This window comes from Neopsephotus bourkii, unplaced genomic scaffold, assembly GCF_033783945.1.
Source record: "Neopsephotus bourkii isolate Nb327-2 ecotype Australia unplaced genomic scaffold, CSIRO-AGI_Nbou_v1 NB_1783, whole genome shotgun sequence".
Classification (NCBI taxonomy): domain Eukaryota; kingdom Metazoa; phylum Chordata; class Aves; order Psittaciformes; family Psittacidae; genus Neopsephotus; species Neopsephotus bourkii.
This window is the reverse complement of record NW_026902257.1, coordinates 732,509-753,349: the sequence shown is the minus strand read 5'-3', so window position 1 is coordinate 753,349 and position 20,841 is coordinate 732,509. Positions and strand designations below refer to the sequence as shown.

At 39.0% G+C, this 20,841-nt stretch overlaps 1 protein-coding gene across 1 annotated transcript in view; it reads right to left on the bottom strand.

The window, feature by feature from the left end:
* Nucleotides 1-20,841, bottom strand: part of ZCCHC24 (zinc finger CCHC-type containing 24) — a 111,077-nt gene that overhangs the window by 82,595 nt on the left and 7,641 nt on the right. Inside the window, exon 2 of the mRNA XM_061380044.1 lies at nt 10,549-10,749. Within this exon, the coding sequence (XP_061236028.1) occupies nt 10,549-10,749 (201 nt within the window). The remainder of the gene's footprint in view (nt 1-10,548; nt 10,750-20,841) is intronic.

The window sequence follows — 20,841 nt, the reverse complement described above, 5'->3', positions numbered from 1 at the left end:
AGGTCTGGAATGAGTACTATTAAGTTTGGGAGTTCACTATAAATTTTTGGGTCTGTATTTAAACCAAAGCCACCTTTCTACTTTAATGATGAATCTTTTCATTTTCTAGTAAAGTCTTTTGGTTTGCTGTTTCTTTGAATGGAGCCTTTCTCTCCCGCACTTCTTGCTCTTCTAATTTCCTCAACTGTGTAATCAGGTGTTTCAGAGTAAGAGCTGTATAAACCATCTCAGAGGTTATCTCTGCTCTCATGAAGCCTTCTGAGGGTCTCCTCACCTACGTAAGACCCATGGTGCAGTGTTTGGGAGGTCTGAGTGCACTCGGGCTGGGTGTTCCTGGCTGCCAGATGGTGTGGGTAGGCTGGCTCAGGTGGAAGTATTGATTTGTCTGGGCTCTTGCAGAGTTTTATCTATAGTTGCACACCTGCAACATGCGCTAAAATTAGAAATGGACTTGAAACCAGTATTTTGTAAATGAAACCCTTGAACCTGGGAAATGTTCGGTGTTGCTCTGAACTCACGTCCAAAATTACAGCTTGAGACCACGTCTAAGTCTAGCTGAAATGTGCTCTTTCCTTGCCGAAGGAAAACAGAACTGTTTACAGGACTCAGTAACGTAAAAGATTTCAAGAGGTGCTGCTGTACTCCTATATATGTCTCTGCACATTCAGGGAATGGGTTAGAAACAAAAGGTAGCGAGTATCTTGCGACAAATCAGATGTAAAGATGAACCAATAATCAAGATTATGTAATTTCCAAAATGTCTGCTCTTGCTGCTAAAATCCCCAAATTCTTCAATTTAAGTGCCTGCCCATGGGCTTATTGCCTTAGCTGATAATTTTGCACTGACTGGGCTCTGAAACAAAAGGCTTATTCTTTGTTTTCTCTAATAACAATACAGACATTTTACCTTTTCTGCCCCTTCAACAAAATATGTAAGAAAAAGCTTTTTTTTTTTTGGAAAAAGAAAAAAACCAAAACCAAAACCCAAGCTTTTACAAACCTGGAAAATGTCTCCTTAAATAACAGTCTTTTTATCAGTAACATGACAGATACGTTCTAGTGTAAAATAGAAAACATTAAGGAACAAAGTTTACAGTAAGCTTATTCTGAGCTTGATGTCCGTAAGGCTGACATCTATGCATCATGCAGCACCCAGACTTGTGCTCCTGATGCATGCAGTCCTGCCTTCTCTTCTGCTTCTGATCTAACTTGCTCAGCCAGTCTGAAGGGTATAAAAATCCCACAAGGCATAGATGGGAGTTAGTTACCTGAGACAACTCATAGTAGACCTTTTTATAGATATAAAAAGGGTCGTATCAAAATATATGAGGCTCCTTTTACATTTATTGACATAAGCCAGATAAAGCACAATCACACAAATACTTGTGCTGTACCAGGGAAATGGAAAAGGGATTAATTTCCATTTAGTATCTTAATTTCCTGAAGGAAGTGATGTAACAGGAGGGAAAAGCAGGACTGACTGGACTTCTTGTCAGCAGGAAAATTGTGAGGGGCCCCCTGAGCTGGATTTGTGTCCTCACACACTACAGACCGTCCTGGGACAATCAGAAAAGCAAGCACAAGCTAAACTGCTGCTGAGAGTTACTGCCAGCAAAACTGCTGCTCTGCCTTTAGAGGTTTACTCTTGTTCTTCACCATCTTTGCTATCTGCTGGTTTCCTACACCGTGCAGTAAAAGGAAAAGGGAGGGAGGGACAAGGCAGTTCACTCTCCCATTTATGACACCACCCAGCCTCTGCTCAGACCTTCTAGGCTTTCTTTAACTTGGTATGGAGATTATCAGAAAACACATTTTCATTTTTGAGGAACAGGGAAATGAGATTCTGTTAGAAATGGGAAAGAGACCTTAAATATTAACACATTTGGCAGATGTGAAAATCTTAAGAATTTCAAACCAGAAATGCCAAGATACAAACATTCGTTTGGGTAAATGAAGCTTATGAAATGCTGCAAAACAAATTCAGTCCATTGCAAAGTGGTTTCCTCCACATCAGATGTCCACTTCCACCCTTTTTTTTGCTTTTTCAGCTTAACACCTTATTGAAATAGATATTTTTCTAGAGAAAATTCCTTTTAGGAAAAAAAAAAGTTATTTGATTTACTTTCTGAATGCAGTTTGAATTAAGCTACATTTTTACAGGAAGTGTTTCTGCATGGACATTTTGACAGGTGTCATTTCTGAGGTTTAAGGTCTTCTGTTTTCCATATTTGTTGTTGTAATACTGCCTGTTTGCTTTAACTTTTATGTTTTAGCCATATTGTATTTTGCAACAGCTTTCTATTTAAAAGCACAGTTAGAAAGGACTGTGGTAGACATTAGAACTGGGAGATACAGAGATCTTGAAGAACACTCACTGGTCGCTTATTGCAGAGCATGAAAATGTAGTTAATTATCATAGAATCACTGTATCATCAGATTTGGAAAGGATGCTGGGAGGTCACCTGTCCAACCTCCTGCTCAAAGCAGGACTAACACAGAGTTCTGGTCAGGTTTCTTAGGATTTTGTCCAGTCAGATATTGAACGCTTCCAAGTATGGACGGGAATTCCTGTATTTCACACTAAACCAAAATACTTTTACGAAGTGAGAAAACATGGTTCACTTAATCTTCCATAACGCCTTTCTTATCAGCGTGAATGAGCAATTGATAAACTAGTGTAGGTTTGACCTGGTAGTTCTTTCTCTACCTTATCTAAAAATCAGCTTATGGAGGGCTGGAAACCAGACCTTACTTTCCTTCTCCAGGGCAATGCTCACAGTGTCAATTCCAAGCTAAGCACTTAATTATGGTTTATCAGGAGGTTTACTGCAAACTAAGCAAATACCAAATTGTTAGTAAACAGAGTTCAGATTCAGAACAATGCAGTGACTATGTTCAGTATACTTCAACAGAGTTTATAAAAGTCTCTCAGTGATTTGCACAGGATTTGGATCTCTTTTTTAAATATAAATTATTCACGTTTAAGATAATGATTTGTATAATTAGTACAGGTATACAATAGTAGTAACATAAGGCTGGGAAATGCTTTGGGATGTTCTCTCGCTTATCCATGGACAGAATAAGTCATGAAAATCCTGATGTATGTTTATCTATACTGTTCTGAAAGTCTTCCAATGATCAAGAGTATTCCAAGGCACTTTATTTCAATGCCTCACAGTTAGAAAGAGCAGCCTAGTTGAACTCCAACACTCTGGACTCATTTGCTGTCAATCTGGAAAACAAACTGTGCCCTTCATGTAAGGTTTTCTACATATTTGTACATTATTAATGTGTCTTTTTGTGGGAGCACACAACATTGGTTCTTCAGTCTTTCAACAGAAGTCATGTTTCAGAGACCTCAGATTAATTTTGTGCTCAGCATGGACCCAGCTGAGGCTTTACCAGTGATGAAACTTTAATAAGTTTAATGCCAGGTATCCGTAAGGGTTTACATTTAAACAGTGCTCTTTTTGTGATACCCACCTTGTGGTCAGTGGGCATCTGGCTTGAAATTATCTGGATATGCATATGCAAATGAGATTCAAAAGTAAGTAAAAAGAAGTTACAAAACCTCCGTGAAATGAAATCAAATTCTGTGGTGGGCAATCTTCCAATACCTATCACACAGTCAGTCCATTGGTAACCTTCACACAGGACCTGAGATTCCACCCCAAGGTTGACACAAGGACGAAGCATGCATGCCCTTTTACAGTATTTGCCTTTATCACATCTATTTACATTGCATTTTCCATGGGGGGCACAAGACTGAACTTTGAACTTGTAACAGGAATAAAGAATGAACCACAGCAACAATGGCTCAGTGATGGTGATGAAGGAGGAGCTTGGTTTTGGCTGGACTTCCTGACTTTTGGGAATGTAGTTTCCACTAGTGTGCTACATAGGAAAAGGGCACAGGCACAGCTCACCAGATTATTTCTGTTTTCTTTTTCACTAAGTGCTCTTATTCTGGTATGTTAGGGTTCAGTATCTTCTTTCCAAGCACCCAGTTTATCAAACAATTGGATGTAAATGCCACATATTATGGCCAGAGTTTTAAAACTAGTACTTAGGGAGCATGCTTTTCAAAGCAGTGCTGTTTGGATCCCCTCAACTCACATACAGCTGCCTCCCTGATAAATGGTTTAAATCCATGACATGTACAGCTTATTCAATGTTTACAAAACAAAGAGCAGTGGGTATTTTCTGATGCTTCAGACTCTTAAGCAGCTTAAATCTCCAGCAATAGAATGGATGTGACCAAATTAACAGCCCACCATACTTTTGTTACAAGATTTCTTCAAGTCTTCCTAAAGAAAGCAGAAATTATCTGGGAAAATATATCCAATTAATCTCAGAAACTCTGAGAAAATGTGGCAGGGCTAGTAAGTTCAACCACATGAGGAAAAAACCAAAAACCAACAAACCAAAACAATCTGCAATAAATTCTGCATTATATTTGATATCATGGAGTTGTCAAAGAGGTTGCATGTGGTAAAAAATAATTTAAAAACTCTTAGCCAAGTCCAATCCACCTAAAATAATTGTATCCAGGTTCTGAGTGGAAAAATAGAAATAAATGAAAGTAGTATGGTATGTACAAACAAGACTTTTAAAATCCTCAAATTGTTCCACGATGTTTTAATGTGGAAATTTAGTACCATCTAATGAATGAACATTTAAGAGTTACACTTTCTTATAGAGATATGTTTAGGTGAAGAAATATGCACTATACGAAATGGGTTAATGTATTAAAATGTATTGCAAAGCCAGAGAAACAAGGGTCTGTATATACATATATATTTTTCTTCCGGAGTGCTACTTTGAAAACACTCATACAGCAGAGAGCTTTTTCCTCTTGTAATACAGGCAATACAGATTTTCTTTCAGTATTGGTCTTACTAAAATCAGTGCTACTGCACCAGACATGAATTTAGCTGTCTTTTTCTTTTATTATGTGCCCCATATTTCATCTTTACCCCTGTAAGAGGAATACTAATTTTGTCGATTTGAATACTACTTTATTCATACCAGGGATTCCACTGTCAGGCCTGTAGTAACACTCCAAGCAAACAGAATTGAAGCATAAACAAGAAAGACCCGTACAGCACCAGATCACATGCTAGCAAATATACTTTGATCAAAACCTATGTGGACCTACAAAAATAAGCCACACAGGACTTCAGATTTCTGAGAGACTGGGGAAATTGACCCCTTGTTCTATAACTGAATAACAATACTGATACTTTGCTTGGTTCAACGGAGAAAAGACATGTTTATTTGCAAGCCATTACCTGATATCTGGAAGACTACGGTAAAATATCTGTGATCTCCTTTAATTCTGGAGCAATTTGAAACATCATCTTCCACTTACAAAGAAAAATAAATCTCAAGAGGTTTGTGTTTGCTTTGCTTTTTTTTAAACAACAAACAGCATTAAGATCTCTTGGCTAAAAACCAGAAAGGTAAAATCCTTCTGTCTTTGTAAAGATGGAAGCTTGTTCCTCATTGCCATCTTAGCCAGCTTTTGGTACCTGGAGAAAGCACAGCTGTGGACTCCTTGGCTGTTGTGGATATTTGAGATCCTTACACAACCATAAGGCACAAGACAAATCAGATTAATGTTTCAGGCATGAGAGTCACTGCAATCTTGCAGCCAAATAGCTGCCTGCTGAGCCAACTCTACTGCCAAAGATCCACTATATCTGACCACAGGGAGGGACAGCTTCAGGGCAGCATGATCTGGCAAACCAAGCTATGGACTAAGAAGAAAGGACTAAGCTCAGCTTGACAGTGATTTCTTCCACATCCTGCATGAAACCACAAAAGCAAATCTATACAAAGTCAAGCAGCCACAATTACCTACTACTCCCACTGACCTGAATATGTGTTCTCAAGGTACTTTAGTTTTACAGGATCTGCTTCAAAGATCACTGTTGGCAATGGAAAGACTCCCACTCCTAGCCTCATGAAAATAGATCATGCCATACATTTCATTCACAGATTTGAAAATGCAGTGCAAAATAAGGCCAATGTTTCAGGTTACGTATACGTCTGTGGTAGTATGACTGTACTTCTGAGCATGCACATGCATTTTCCTCTGTGAGTATACTGTAAAATTGGGAAACACACTGTAACAGTTCTGTCTCCCAGAGACTGGAGTAAACAGCTGCAGTGCACCAGGGATCTGACTGCAGAATGGTGATATTTCCCCATTAATTTACTTCGTTTTTTAGTACCAAGTCTCCATGATGTGAGTTCTTTGCCTGTATAGAAATTTACAGGAATTGTCAGGAAGTTTTTTCAGAAAGCTTAGCACTGGACAGGGATCAGAGCAGTCTCCTTATTTAGCATTCAGAAAAATACGGCTGGAACTATGTATTTTTTGAGTGAGTAGGCCTGCACATATTTTCACAAAAGGATTTGACAGCACTTGAACAAACTTAGGACAGAGAGACCAGTAGATGGAACTGCTGCTTGGCAGAAATAAGGTACAGCAGTTTGGAAACTTTGAATACACGTATACTTAGCTGGAGCTCTGAGCTTGGACCTCTGCAAGTACATTGTTGCTGCCTTTGCTTTTAATCCATTACTGCCCAAAATTAACGCAATGAATGGCATACGCAATAAATCAGGTCTTCCTTCCCAAAGACTCTGAACCATGGCAAAGCTTCAGCCACTCTGCAGCTTCCTGGAACCTGAACTAGGTTCCCCCATACTGTAAAGGATCAAGAGTCATTATGTATACACCATGCATATTACAAACACAACCACTTTTTCTATTTTGTAGGATTAAAAACATAGATGGCAGTGATAATGGGTGAAAACAGACAATGTAACATTTTTAAAAAGATCATCTATGAGTTTCTGCATCTGACAGATAAATAAATGTTGTAGAGAATCATAGATCTTAACTATTACTGGCCCAGAGCTCATCATTATTTGTTCCAGCAAGGGAAAGAAAGCCTATGGTTATCATGAATAGATAAGATGTACACTGGCACAGTACCTTTGAGTACACAAATAAGTAAAAAAAGTTTTGACAAATTTACATATGTATGTATTTATATATCATACAACTAACCACTACTAAACCAGACAGGAAAAGCACTCATTTCTCACCTTCCTTGCTATTTAAAGAGAACTACTTTGTATATTTGATGACACAGTCTATGATAATTTACGAGCACCATTATGTTAAGTTTAAGAGCATTGGTTTTAACCTTTATTCTCGAGATATTTTCAGTTCATTCACATCAATGATATTTCTGTATGTGAAAGAACATCAGAGAGGTATCAGTAAGATGTTACCGTCTAAGCCACTGAAACTCAAAATTAGTTGAGAGAAAATGTAGGCATAGTATAAAGATGACACTGCAGACAAAAAGTACTGTGCTTTGCAGATATATAATAATTGCTACAGATTTTTTGAAGGTAGACTGACTGGAAATGATGATTTGCAGTTATAACATTGCTCTCATTTCTGGTAGTTTCTAAAACAGAAAACACTTTCTATCACTCAGATCACAGAAACCGCAATCTAAGATAACAGAGGTTTGCTAAATCCCATTTTAACTTCCAGACATAATTTTGGACAGGATATTGGACAAACTGCAGATACCTGAGGTATTCAAATACTAAAGCTGGCCTTATTTTGTTTATAGTTATTTAACCTCTTAAAATATGATCATCTCTTATGATACAAATCTGAACCAATGCATGTGTTTTCATCAGTGTGGTATACCATCAACTTTTACAGTAACAGCAAAAAAACATGTCTTTACAGTGTTTATAACAAGCAGAATTAAGGGAGGATATAAAGTCTCAAAGTTGTTACACAATTTCTTTGTTATGCAGGAAAAACTCCATAAAACACAGCATTTCAAAATCTGTTTCTTATTAAGCAGTTATATAAAAAGAAAATAAAAATACTGAATGATTTACTGATTTGCATTTTGTCCAAATCAGATTAGTGTATCTCTTTTCTCTGTCCAAATTTAAGCACTTTAAAAATGCATAGCTACAGCCCTGGTTTTGGTAGGATTTACAAAATAACTTTCATTTTTGACAGCAGTAGTGAAACTAAGCATCAAAATCTAAGCTGTTAAATAGTGCATATGATGTTAAATTAAGAAATCACTTATCATCAAAAGCAGTGGTAACAAATGGGTTCTTTCTGACAAAAGCCTGATCCTGCCATTGGTGATCCCTTCTTGTGCACACCATTTTGAGCACAACTCTTGCACAGAGGGTCATCTCCTGTACATCTGTCCTCAAATCTGGATAATATAAGGGAAAGGCTTAAGTTTCTCTGAATGCTTAAGTATGCTCTTTTTCGAGAAAGTACTTACCAGACTAGACCATAAAATGCTCGTGTTAGAAATCTCCAGTAAAGCAGAACTAATATCCTATCACCTGTTCCTTAAGTGGCATAAACTTTAATCTATGGAAACAGCTACGTGCACACACAGTGAAAGGCACTGATGAAATCTATTCTGGGATGCCATGCCCTAGGAGACGAAAAGCACAAGAGGACAGCCATGAGAAGGACTGAGGAATACAAAGCCTGTATACTTTTTGTGAAAAGACTGAGAAAACCTGGTTTGGTTAGTCCTGCAGAATGAGTGCTGAGGGAGGATATGATTGCAGTCTATTAATACATCCTGAGATAAACACCAGGGAGGTAGAAGAGCTATTTCAGTGGAGGACAATTTTGGCAGGAGAGCAAATGACTATAAAATAGCCCTCAGTTACACTTATCCTGGAATTTGGAAGATTTCTAGTTAGGAGAGGACTGAGGTTCCAGAGCAGCTTCCTACATCAGCAAGGGCAAAACATTCAAATACTTCCCAACTAAAACTTGATCAGTTTACAAAAGGAGCTGTGTCATATGGCTGCCTGTAACTGTAGAAGACTGCATGCAGTGAGCAAGCAGATGCCTCCCCATCCAGTATTCCTTCACTCATTACTCACTAGCTCATAGGCCAGCCACAGAGTATGCTCTGTCGGAAGTCTTCTCATTTCCTGGTTCACAGAGAAACTGAAGACATGACTAGTGAAATCTTAGAAAAATTACATAGGATGTGCAATTTAAGTGAGTTAATCTTCCTACAAGACCCTTAATTTGTTTGCATCTCCTGGGATTTCTATGGGTATGTCTTCAGTTGTCATTAACTGTTCTCTAATCCCTAGTGCCTCAAACTGTAAAAATACCTATGAAATAAACAATGCATTACTGCTCCAACATTGACACATTTGCTTGGAACCATCTCTGTTTCTATCTCCACGATTTGCTGTAGAATGCTAAACTAAGTACATTAAATACAGGAGTATACAAACCAGAGCATTTTTGATCTCCTAGCAAAGAAAATTTCATCATTTTTTTCCTAGAGAAAACTGTCTTACTCAACATATACTGAAATAACACAAAGTAAAAATATTTTCAAGTGCCACACCCAAGACTGCAAATGTACTTTAATTTCACATCTTTCATTAGAATTAAGGAGAGCTATACAGCTAAAGCCAATGAAGAAAACAGTCTAGTTTATGCGCAACAGCAGGAGGAATACATTCAGTTAAAGCTCATCTGATATTAGACATGATTTCATGTTGACCTTGCAGCTGGCAGATGCTTTTCTGCCTGTGTTTTGGCTTATATATGTCTGACATCCATAACTGCAAATTAATTGTACTTAATTTTGTTCAGATTAATTCTGCTGAAAGTCACATACTAGGAGGGTAGCAAGTTAAAGTCATAGTGAAGTGGATGACAAAATTCCCTGCATCTGTATTTTTAAAGTACTGGCAGCACTTTAATTTCCTTGGGACTCTGCATAGAATATTGTTGGAGTTGTGAAAGTTTCAGCCAGCAACATGACTGCATCCAGCTGAAACTTGAGAGGATGGAGAAAACTTGCACTGTGGCTTGGAGCCCCAGAAAAAAATATGTATAGATTGGTGAGTGGTTTTAGTGCACACTGGCTTATACCTCTTTTCTAAGGAAATAAATATTGCCAGCTTTGCCACTACAGAAAAGTTCTAGGAGTCCAAGACCATCACATCTTGCCAAGCATGGCAAACCTATGAGACAAAAGACATTTTACACCAGAAATACTTGAAGCTTGTGTTAAACACTGATTTAAAGTTCTCATTCAGTTTAACAATTTCTTCTTCTTCTTCTTTAGCATATGTAACTTGTTTTACTTGTTTTTACTGAGTACCATTGCAAACAGACTACAGTGTGCTGCTTGAAAACATATTTTACACAATTTTGCACAATAGAAAATTACATAGTACCCATTTTTAAAGTCTCCAAAATTTACTTATTCATGTGCCTAGATTAGTATCTTTTGTAATGCTTATTAGGCAAATGAAGTAGCATGTTTTTTTCCATCAGCATTGTGATAAAGAATAGATTAAAAGAACACATGGCTAGCTTGGCACTTTGTCAAGATATTTCTTCAGTGATACTCCAAAGAAGTATTTTGATCAAATTCTGTGTTACTAAATTAAGGAATGGTGAAAATTTTCATGAAACTGTATATTCCTTACCTGTGGGCAGTCTTTGATGTAGTGTCCCTTATTAAAGCAGAGGTGGCACAGGTAGTTAGGAGGTGGCCTCTTGCTAGGTTTTCTGGCTTCTGAAGAAAGGGATAGGTCAGAGAAATGCTCAGTGAGGGAGCTTAACCCATCCACAATGTTATTAAGTGAGCCATAAGGTGATGCACTCTTGTACAGACTGCTGCTCAGAGCCTGCAAAAGAAAAGAAAAGAGTCACATGAAACATAGTACTTTATTAAGGATTGCTATGAGACTGATTTGAGTAGGGGAAGGACAAAAATAGCAGGAAAAAAAAAAAGCTTCTTGGTTTGTTGCTTTTTTTGTTGTTTGGGTTTTCTTTTTTCTTCTCTTGGTTTTGTGTTTTTTTAATTAAGAATATGGCTCTATATTTAAGAGAGCAATATACAGGTCATTAATAAAGAGGCTTCACGAACACAGTGCAGTGGAGCTGGTCAGCCCACTGCTGAGCAAACTACTGAGCTTGCCATGGTTCACTTAGTCCAACCTCTCCACTAAGCAACAACTGCTTTCTTATGTTTGATCATACCACATTCATGGTACCATTAGAATATGCAGGCAAAAAGCTGAAAAAAGAAACCACACAAGGGAATGGCTTTGTATTCAAAACTACTTGCATGAACAATACTGAAGTCAAGGAAAGGAAAAGAACACCAAGAAAAATGTAAAGCAATTTTTAATTTCCAATCTGGTTAATAATACAGTCAACACAGAGTCCCGTATTAAAACAATAACAAGAAACATTCAGATCAACATCTGTCTTGGATTTTCAAAAGGGAAACCTGCTGTGATTTAAACATTTCCTGATAAAAGAGTAAATACCTAGTTTTTGTACTTTACCTCAATAGGGTCTTCACTCTCTCAATCTGCAAATCAAAATCAAGAGCTCCTAATTTTCCATTCAGTAATTTTGAAACAGCAGGAAACCCATAAACACCTAAGTAGCTAATCTCCCTAATGGAGATTATAAGGATTCATTTATTTTAATGTGTTAAGGCTCAAAAGAAATTGTGTAGTTTGAGTTTAAAAAGTAAATCATAACCAGCTAAAAAAACCCCCAACATGGTAATGAAAATCTGTAGAAACAGGACCAGCTATTGACAGTCCTCTCCACCCTGAAATGATGGGACACATTTCACAGGGCGTTTCTGTGTTAGGTCTGATACACCTCACAGTAATGCTATGCTCATGTAATTCTCCTGGCATCAAAGAATTACTGCTTACTTACGGGAAAGTGAGGTAAGAAGTCCAGTATGTGCCTCTGGAGACCTTGTTTTTCAGTGCTGTTAAATCCCAATATTTCAGCAAAGTCTTTACATACATCATATATGTTTATATATGTATATATATTGAAGGCACGCATTGGAATTGATTTAGAGTTTTTGAAATATATCTGCAATGGAATTACATCTATTTCAGAGATCTCAAACATTCAGGATGTCTGCATAGACAGTGTGTTTTCTTGGCGACTGTCACATACCAGCAGAATCATACTGAAGCTCTAGGTACAATTTCTGGATGAGTCCCATCTATCACTGATTCCCATCCCACTGCAGCTGGTGTACACTGCAGACAAGAATTCAGCCTAAGTGGCAGGCCACCATCATACAGATAATAATCCACTTCACCCACCCTTACAACAGTCAACCAGAACACGCTGAGCTGTGCTAACCCTTTCATATGAAGCTGAAGCTGGTGCAGATGAGCAGGGTCAGTTCAAAGAGCAACAAAGTAGATGCTGATCTCAGGGGCAGGGTTAGGACTTCACACAGGTCCTGACACTGAAATGCTCATCATTATACTCCTACCACAGCATAGTATTATGGTGGTGCAAGAAGTTCTGGCTGCTGAGAGGAGAATCAGCCACTTTATTTCAGGGGTTAAACCCAGAGATTTTTAAAGGAAAAGCTATTGAAAAAACTAACAAAAAGGTTTTAGCTGCTTTAGCCATCAAGCAACAGAAGATACTTCCAGCAGTCACTGGAATTTATTTTCTAGGATTTACTGGACACATTGGAATGAGAAATTCTTGGCATCAAATTGTTAAAAGGAAGGGGAAGTGCTATGGATGCCAAAATAGCATTAATTAAGGGTCTTCAAGAAGTTCTTGCCTCCCGAGGAGCCGCTTGCTTTCACGTACACTTAGAATAATACAAAATCTTTCTTTTTAAGAGCCACTCTTGCCAAGAGATTCTTAAAGCACTTCACATGCATTACACCCACCAGTAACTTTGCAAATTCCCTCTTATCTGATTTTTACAGAAGGGTGGTGTATGGACACACAGAATGTGTGAAATCCCAAATTCTTTGCCTATTGTTGAAATCTGGAACATACCCTGTGGATGTAGAATATGTAACTCCTGCCCATTGGGAAGCTACTATTTCTGCTCCCAGGACCAACCCAGTGACAAAAGAAAACATATCTATCTGCTGCCTTCAGTAGGCTTTGAATTGGACATATGGCTTGCAATGGTGACTATTTTCTTTTCTAGATATCCTTTACACTGAGCTATTACACCCATTATAAGGGAGCAATTTGGCACAATGACCAAACCTTCTTGGCTATTTCAGGTGAATGCAAAAACATGAGCATTGCAATGACCACAGTTTTGCCCACTGTAAGCAAACCTTTACAAACTTTTGTTTGTTTTAACTATGGCAGCCAGAAGCTTTGTCAAAGGCCAGGATCCCATCAGACTATGGGCTATACTGGCTCTAAATCATATTCTTAGCAGTCACCAACAGCTCTATGGCCAAAGCATGACACACAGCTCTGAAACTGGCACCTGGTTCCGCTGGCAAGGTATTTGTGCGATGCATGCCAAAGTTGGACATGCCAAAACATCCAGTCTACGCACACTACCATGAAATACTTCCTTATAATCATAGAATCATAGAATAGTTAGGGTTGGAAAGGACCTTAAGATCATCCAGTTCCAACCTTCCTGCCATGAGCAGAGACACCTCGCACTAAACCATGTCACCCAAGGCTCTGTCCAACCTGTCCTTGACCACCACCAGGGATGGAGCATTCACAACCTCCCTGGGCAACCCATTCCAGTGCCTCACCATCCTTACTTTAAAGAATTTCCTCCTTATATCAATCTATACTTCCCCTGTTTAAGTTTTAACCCGTTACCCTTTGTCCTGTCACTACAGTCCCTAATGAATAGTCCATCCCCAGCATCCCTATAGGCCCCCTTCAGATACTGGAAGGCTGCTATGAGGTCTCCACGCAGCCTTCTCTTCTCCAGGCTGAACAGCCCCAACTTTCTCAGCCTATCTTCATACAGAAGGTGGTCCAGTCCCCTCATCACCCTTGTGGCCCTCCTCTAGACTTGTTCCAACAGTTCCATGTCCTTTTTATGTTGAGGACACCAGAACTGCACACAATACTCCAAGTGGGGTCTCACAAGAGCAGAGTAGAGGGGCAGGATCACCTCCTTCAACCTGCTGGTCATGCTCCTTTTGATGCAGCCCAGGATACAGTTGGATTTCTGGGATGTGAGCACACACTGCTGGCTCATGTTCATTTCCTCATCAACCAACACTCCCAAGTCCTTCTCCACAGGGCTGCTCTGAATATAATAATCATCTTGAGGGCCATATAATCATCTTGAGGGCCAATGTTCAAAAAGAAAAAGACACAAATATAACATCCCAGAAGATGACAGCAAAAGAGAAGACGGACACTGTCAACATCACTGGTGCTTTGAGGAATAATGAATTCATTAAGGAAAATTCCTAGACACTCCCAAGATGCAGCCGATCTCTCCTGCTATAGAGTCAGGCAAACTACTTCAGCAGTTTCTGCCAGTCTGACCTGGAAAATAGTCTTAAATCAATTTAACTTTGGGTCCATGTGAAAAACACATCAATCTGGCACTTAAAATATACTATAAAGAGCACCGGCACAAATGGTGTTACATCCTGTTGCTAGCTGTGGAAATCTCCGGTTCTTCAGAAGGAGATGAGGAAAAAGCCATTCCAGAAAGCCAAGTTATATAATAAGGGTGGTGGTGGGAAAGTTCAGCCCTGTCCTTGGAATCAAATAGTGAAAGCTCAGGAACGTGTAATGAATGTGATGAAAACAAATTTAGTCCACTTTGTAGAAGACAAGCGGTGAACGAATATTGCTAAGATACATAAAATAGGTTGGGGTTTTTCCTGTCTGGGGACCTTAACTGAGCAAATCAGCAATTCAACCCTTACTAAGTGTTTGCAGTGCTGCAAGGTGATTTTTAAGAAGGCTCTGAACAAAACCTTGGAATTAGGTTCGCACTCTAAGGGGATGATCAGAGTGGCAGGAAGGTTGTTGACGGTCTCAGGCAGACACAGTAGAAAGGAAAACAGAGAGGAAGAGGGAAATGCATTTTCTAGATCATTCTGGTCTCAAGTGTATTGGTACACATCTGGAAGGTTGCAGGGAGACTGTTCCTCTGATGAATTCCACCAAAAGCAATGACTACTCTGTGTTCACAGTGTGCCAGTAACAAAGCAAACCTGTATCTTCGAGAAGCAGGTAACAATACCTCTCAAATGGAGTCTCATTTTGAGCTGTAACAAGATGGAAAGGATTTGGCAGTGAAAGGGTTAGTCTCTCCAGAAGTCGAAAGACCACAGTGAATGTCCTAATTACAAGGCTCATCAGGCCAGCTGCAATGAATTCAGGATTTCCTTATCTTTCTGTATAGGGGGAAGACAGGGTCTCTGGTAGTAAAACTTAGAAACTGGCTTGCTGTGAAGTTCGAGCTGATGATGTAAGTTTGTTTGTCCTTCCTATGAAACTTGTTGATTTAGCTGAATATGAACTAAACCGAAAATCTGGTATTGTAATTTCTGAAAGTAACCTCTCTGTTTAGAGATCTATAAACTCTATCTGTTGGTGGTGTTGGGAAGCAGGGCTTCCTTTGTTACTTGTTTGCTGTTTCCAGTTAAAGGGCACGTAATCTGTAAGGTTGCAGTGTGGTCCTTTGTGAAAGAGACAACTATTGTCTTCTGTAGCTTAGTTACTCTGATTTCCAGTTGGGTAACATATGTGAGTGACTCAAGAGTTCCAGCATGTTGCTCACCTCTAAGAAATTCCTAGTTAAGTGAATGATTTGGTAAATGCTCTTGATCCTCCTGCCTAGTGCCTGCCTTTCAAAGATGGCTTTTGTGCCTGATGTGCCAAGAGGGTGGATAAGGAAATGCTGAAACAGAATTTACCTCTTCAGCTTCTTTTTTACCAATGGCTAATGTTCAAAATAAAGACAATGGTACTGGTAGGAATATGCAATGAAACATTTGAACAAATAGGTGGTCTTACTTTTCAAGTATGAACACCAGTTACCTGAAGCTAGAATGACCTGTGCTGATTGATATGGTTTATAGCCTGCATGTGGGTAGTACATTTGTTTGGTGGTCTGTAAGACAGTATGATTTCTGCTAGTGATTCTCTTCATGTTTGTTTTAATTGCACATACTGAAATGAGGTCCTTTAACATTCCAATATTCCTATAACATAGTCCAGTCATCAATTCTTCCACTACATGAAACAGTCTGTAATTGAAAAGCGATGAGTAAAGAAATTCTGGTGACTTATTTTTGCTTTAGTATGTTGCCAACCTAATAAAGCAAACAAAAATAAAGCCGTCTTAACTTCTGGAGTTGAGTTTAAGTTATCAGGCGCCATGGCTGTTTGATGTTTGTTGGAAGAAGGAATTGGGTTGCCCTATCATCAGTGTGGGAAAAGTAAGGTTTTCATGTACTGTAAATTATAAACATTCTCCAGTCTGTGAAGTGTGTATGATGGTAACCAGACTAGCCATGCTAATTATTAGCCCTGCACTGAAATGTCAAAAGGTGCTTAAGTTATCAGCTTGGATTTCCATGAAGATAAGAACTGAGTAAATCCCTGTGCAGTGTCATGGATAAAACTCCAGGACAGACAAGTCATTATGCTCACTCAGTTGCTATTTCCATGTTGGAGGAGAGAGAAATCTGAAGCTACCCAAACAGAAATTCAGTGGCTTGTATGTGCTAATATGTAAAACTTAACTTGAGGGCCTACACCTGTCTTCTCTGATAGTGCACCAAGGCTTGCTTCTGTCATGGGATTTATCTGCGGGGCCGTGCAGTATGTGTGAAAACACAACAGTTGCACCTGGAGATGATCATATGAGGAGAAAAGCACTCAAATCTGTGATTTTTTCTGTGCTTCAGCTCTTTATAAGTGGCCAAATGCAGAATCACTGATTACAGCCAACCCCAAAGCCTTCTGAAAACAGAGGGATTAAATGAAAATACTGTCATAAATTTAGCTGTTATTAATTTGAGTGCCAGAAGAAATGGAGAAGTTTAATTACCACGGCTGAAATGGAAACCCTCAAAAAATGCTCCTGTATGGCTTACATCTGCTTTCCCTCCTCTAGTAAATTATAAATACTTTTACAGAAACCAGTTTAAGAGTTTACTCAGTGACATTTTGTCATTGGATAATTGCAAGCAAAGCTCATCGCTTGGTGAAGAAAATGTTTGCCTGTAGGATGTAAAAAAGACTTGGGTTTCTGTTTCCTTCTGAAGTCAATGTCTAAGTTAGCTGTAAAAAAACTTTAGGTTTGGGTTGACTTTAGTAAAATCTAAATTACTCAAGTTTCTCATCTAAAATACAGATAAATATAAACTACTCAAGTAAACCTTAATTAATACATTCCTGGCTAGTTAGACTAGCCAAACATACTTTAATTCATCCTTCTTCTATAGGAGTTTTTAGATAAATACATGATCATATTAAACTGCTAACATTAGTGCCTACTTCTGAATATTGTCAGATAAATGGCACTAGGACCTTCCTATTGCAGAAGCAATGTGTTAGGGAGACAACTAAAAATGTGTCCTGACTTGCCAGTAGTTGTGAGGCAGGTCAATGGTAAGGTGATGAATCTTTAATCCAGCAGATTTATCTAATCTATTTATTCCAGATCTGACAGCTCACCTGGTTGTGGCTTCTTAGGCTGTAATTGCTCACTACTGCTGAGACTCTGCAGGACAGCAAATGGGTGCAACACGCTTCCCTGTATATGACTGGCGTACCTTCAATTCATGGCAAGGTTGAAGAGCAATGTATGCCACCATCTCACCGTGCTGTAAATCCACTATCTCTAACATTTTGATCCAAAGCTTTCAATGAGTTTCACAAATTTTTGGATCTTAAAAAATAAAAATAAAAAAAAATGCTGCTCCCCATGTACTATACAGTGATATAGAAGTAAGAAAACATTGACAGTTAATAAATTGATAAGTCACCATCTTCAGGCTTGCTGAGTCTCAGGTAGGCCTCTTGGCTCTCTGCTAGTACTGTGACCCTCCTTATTCCAGCCTCAAGGAAAGGTTTGCTATAGATCTCAGCGAGGACATTTACTTTACACAATGTATGGTGACCTCGCAAAAAAACCTTTAATGGCAGATACGGAAAGGTGGGAAAGGAAAGGATAGAGATTTCCTCTGGTCAGAGATACACAGTCTTGGAGGAACCTTCTAAATCTCCCACCAAGCCCTGCAGGGATCCTTCTCATCTGCTGAACACTCAACAACTGCCCACTTACGTTAAAGAGAAGCTCTAACACATGAGCTCTATGTTGGGGACAACGGAGACCATTCATGTTGCAAATTACTTTAACACATCCCCACAGGAGCTTTCATTTCTCACCCTGTCCCTCGACTGCCTGCAGCTGAGTCTCGACCCAGGTTGTGGGCTGCCAACCTCCCTGACCTTTGCAAGAGAAGGCTGCGGGAAGGGCCTCTGCCAGACACCTCAATCCCAATGCCTCCTCGCAGTGTAAAAAATAACCCTATTTTGTTGAGAAAGGGCTCTCAGACGAGGAGGAGGTTATGAAGGTTGTGTAGCATAAAGTGAGGGGAGAAACAGATGGACATGTTTTGACCCCTGCACTTTCTGTTAACATCTCTGTTTCCTGCAGGAAATCTTGTCTCAATCTGACCTGCAGTTTGAAAAACAAGAGTCGGGTTTCCTCTCATTTGGTGGGTCTTTTGACACTCCAAACCTAAGAAAAATAACACCCGGAAATAGGTATGTGCCTGTTCAAGACACACTTAGGAAAGCATTTACCTCCTGTGCAGCTCTTGCGTGATGAAAGGTTTTGCTATGAAATGTCCATTTTGGGTTAGATTGAACTTTAAGTCTGAGACAGTTTTGTTTATATCATTTACATTCAGTAATGCCTTCTTGGCACAGAAACCTCTGCGATGGCTGCCAAGGTTTAAAAGAGGCAAAGCTAAGGTCGCTGTCAGAGGTAGAAACAATACATCATCCGCCCAGAATGGGCCCCTAGCAATGCGCTTAGGGCCTCAGTTCCTGCACTCATAGGAAGACAAAAACTTTTATTAAATTGAATATAGTGAGGAAAATAAATTATTTCCATGTACTAAATGACAGGCTGGAATTTCATTTTGTGACTCCAGCTTTTAAAGCTTTTATCTACTTTTAAAGCCACACTTTTAATCAGTTGTGATACAGCACAGCCTGGTATATCCAAGCAAGTAAACCTAAAACTAAACACAATCTGCTTCAGATAAATTATAACAATTGAGTCATCTGGTTTCCAAGTAGACTTAAGGATTTTTTTTCCAAGTTGGATCTGTTAGGGGAATGAATCTATTACTCTATTAATTTCAGTTGCAATGTATGTTGGAGAAAGATACTGATAAGAACACCTTTATTTCAAAGACCACTGGTGCTTGAATGCTCTTAAGAGTTCTTACCAATCTCCCATTTTCAGGATGCAATGATGGTACAATAGTTCCTTTGCTTTCTGTTCAACGACAGGTATTCACAACCCTAATACACACAACACAGATAGTTGCCTAGCAGGCTGGCTTAGTGTGAAGAAATATAGGCCCCAACTCCCCTGTTTCAATTGCAATAAAGTTTAGAAACCTGGAACCTCTATGCTGGCAAGAAGAAAACCTATGGGAGTAAGCTGATCCCATTAAAATGCTTGGTTGGCAGTTAGCTGTCCGACATGTAAATATAGATTTCCAGATTCCCGTGATCCTTCTCGGGTATTGCACTTGTGTTCATTCAAAAATGATGCCAAATCGTGCCATGTGCAGGGAGGAGGTGTGGGTGGCTGTTTAATACAGCAGGAATGCATTTCTGCTTTGGACATGAGAGCTAAAGTCCTGGACCATGAGCTCACTGTCTTATCTTCAAACTAAATCTGTAGAAATACAAGATGTATTTCCTAAGATACAGGTTTGGAAGACCAGGTAGCAGATCTCCTATCAGCAGCAGCTGAAAGAGCTAAGAAGAACAGCCTGCAAAAGGCTCCTTAAAATTCCTCTTAGTCAAAGTATTGGACTTGTTAGTATTTGCTTACACCAAAACATACAATAGAAAGTAATGGGCTGGGTTTGTGACATGTTAAAACTTAAAAACCACCAAAACTCCCAACAGCTGTGCTGGCCTGGCTAGACAATGAAAGACATGGACAAAGCCCAGGCCTTGTAACCCTGCATTTATTCTGCTTTCCTCAAGTCAATCTGTGTATAATTTTAGGTTCTACTTTTAGCAGATCACAGATTGTCTGTAATGTTTCTGAGAATAAAAAATGACCTGCAGGAAAAAAAAGGGATCTAAGTTGTGACACTTATATCATCTGTCTGAATTATGTCAGCATTACTGTAAGATTTGAATAGCTTTGTAAAACTTAATTGGTTCCTTTGATCACTATAACTTCTCTGGAACCCAGACTGAACCAAGTAAACTGCCATAAAGCAAAGACTTTCATTCTTCCCATTTAATTTAATCATTTCTTTGTGGCTTTCTAAAAGAGGAAGAAAGGCAGTTAAGGAGAGTGGCAAAATGGGCATCAGGCTGCTGGCAACTGACCTGGCAAAAAGAAACTGAGAAGAGGTACAAATAGTAACTGTTGTATTTCAAGAAACTATTCAGAACCTTTAAGGTGATACCCAGTATCACTTTTATATACATTTATATGTGTGCATCAGGTTTAGATAAGAACACATTTGCTTTTGTTTCTATGCAAATCATATTATCACTACTGTATGATTTAGCTTTGCAGTATCTGTGCCTGCACCTTTCTGCAACTGCACTGTGTCATTATTTTTCATTCTTCTTAAAGAGTATGGAAAAAATCCTCTAGTCTTATATTTAAATATTGCTTAAATCAGGAGACAGAGGCCTCTTAATGGCCCATTTAAACTCTGAATTAGAATCTTTTCTTTGCATTAATCCTCATCACT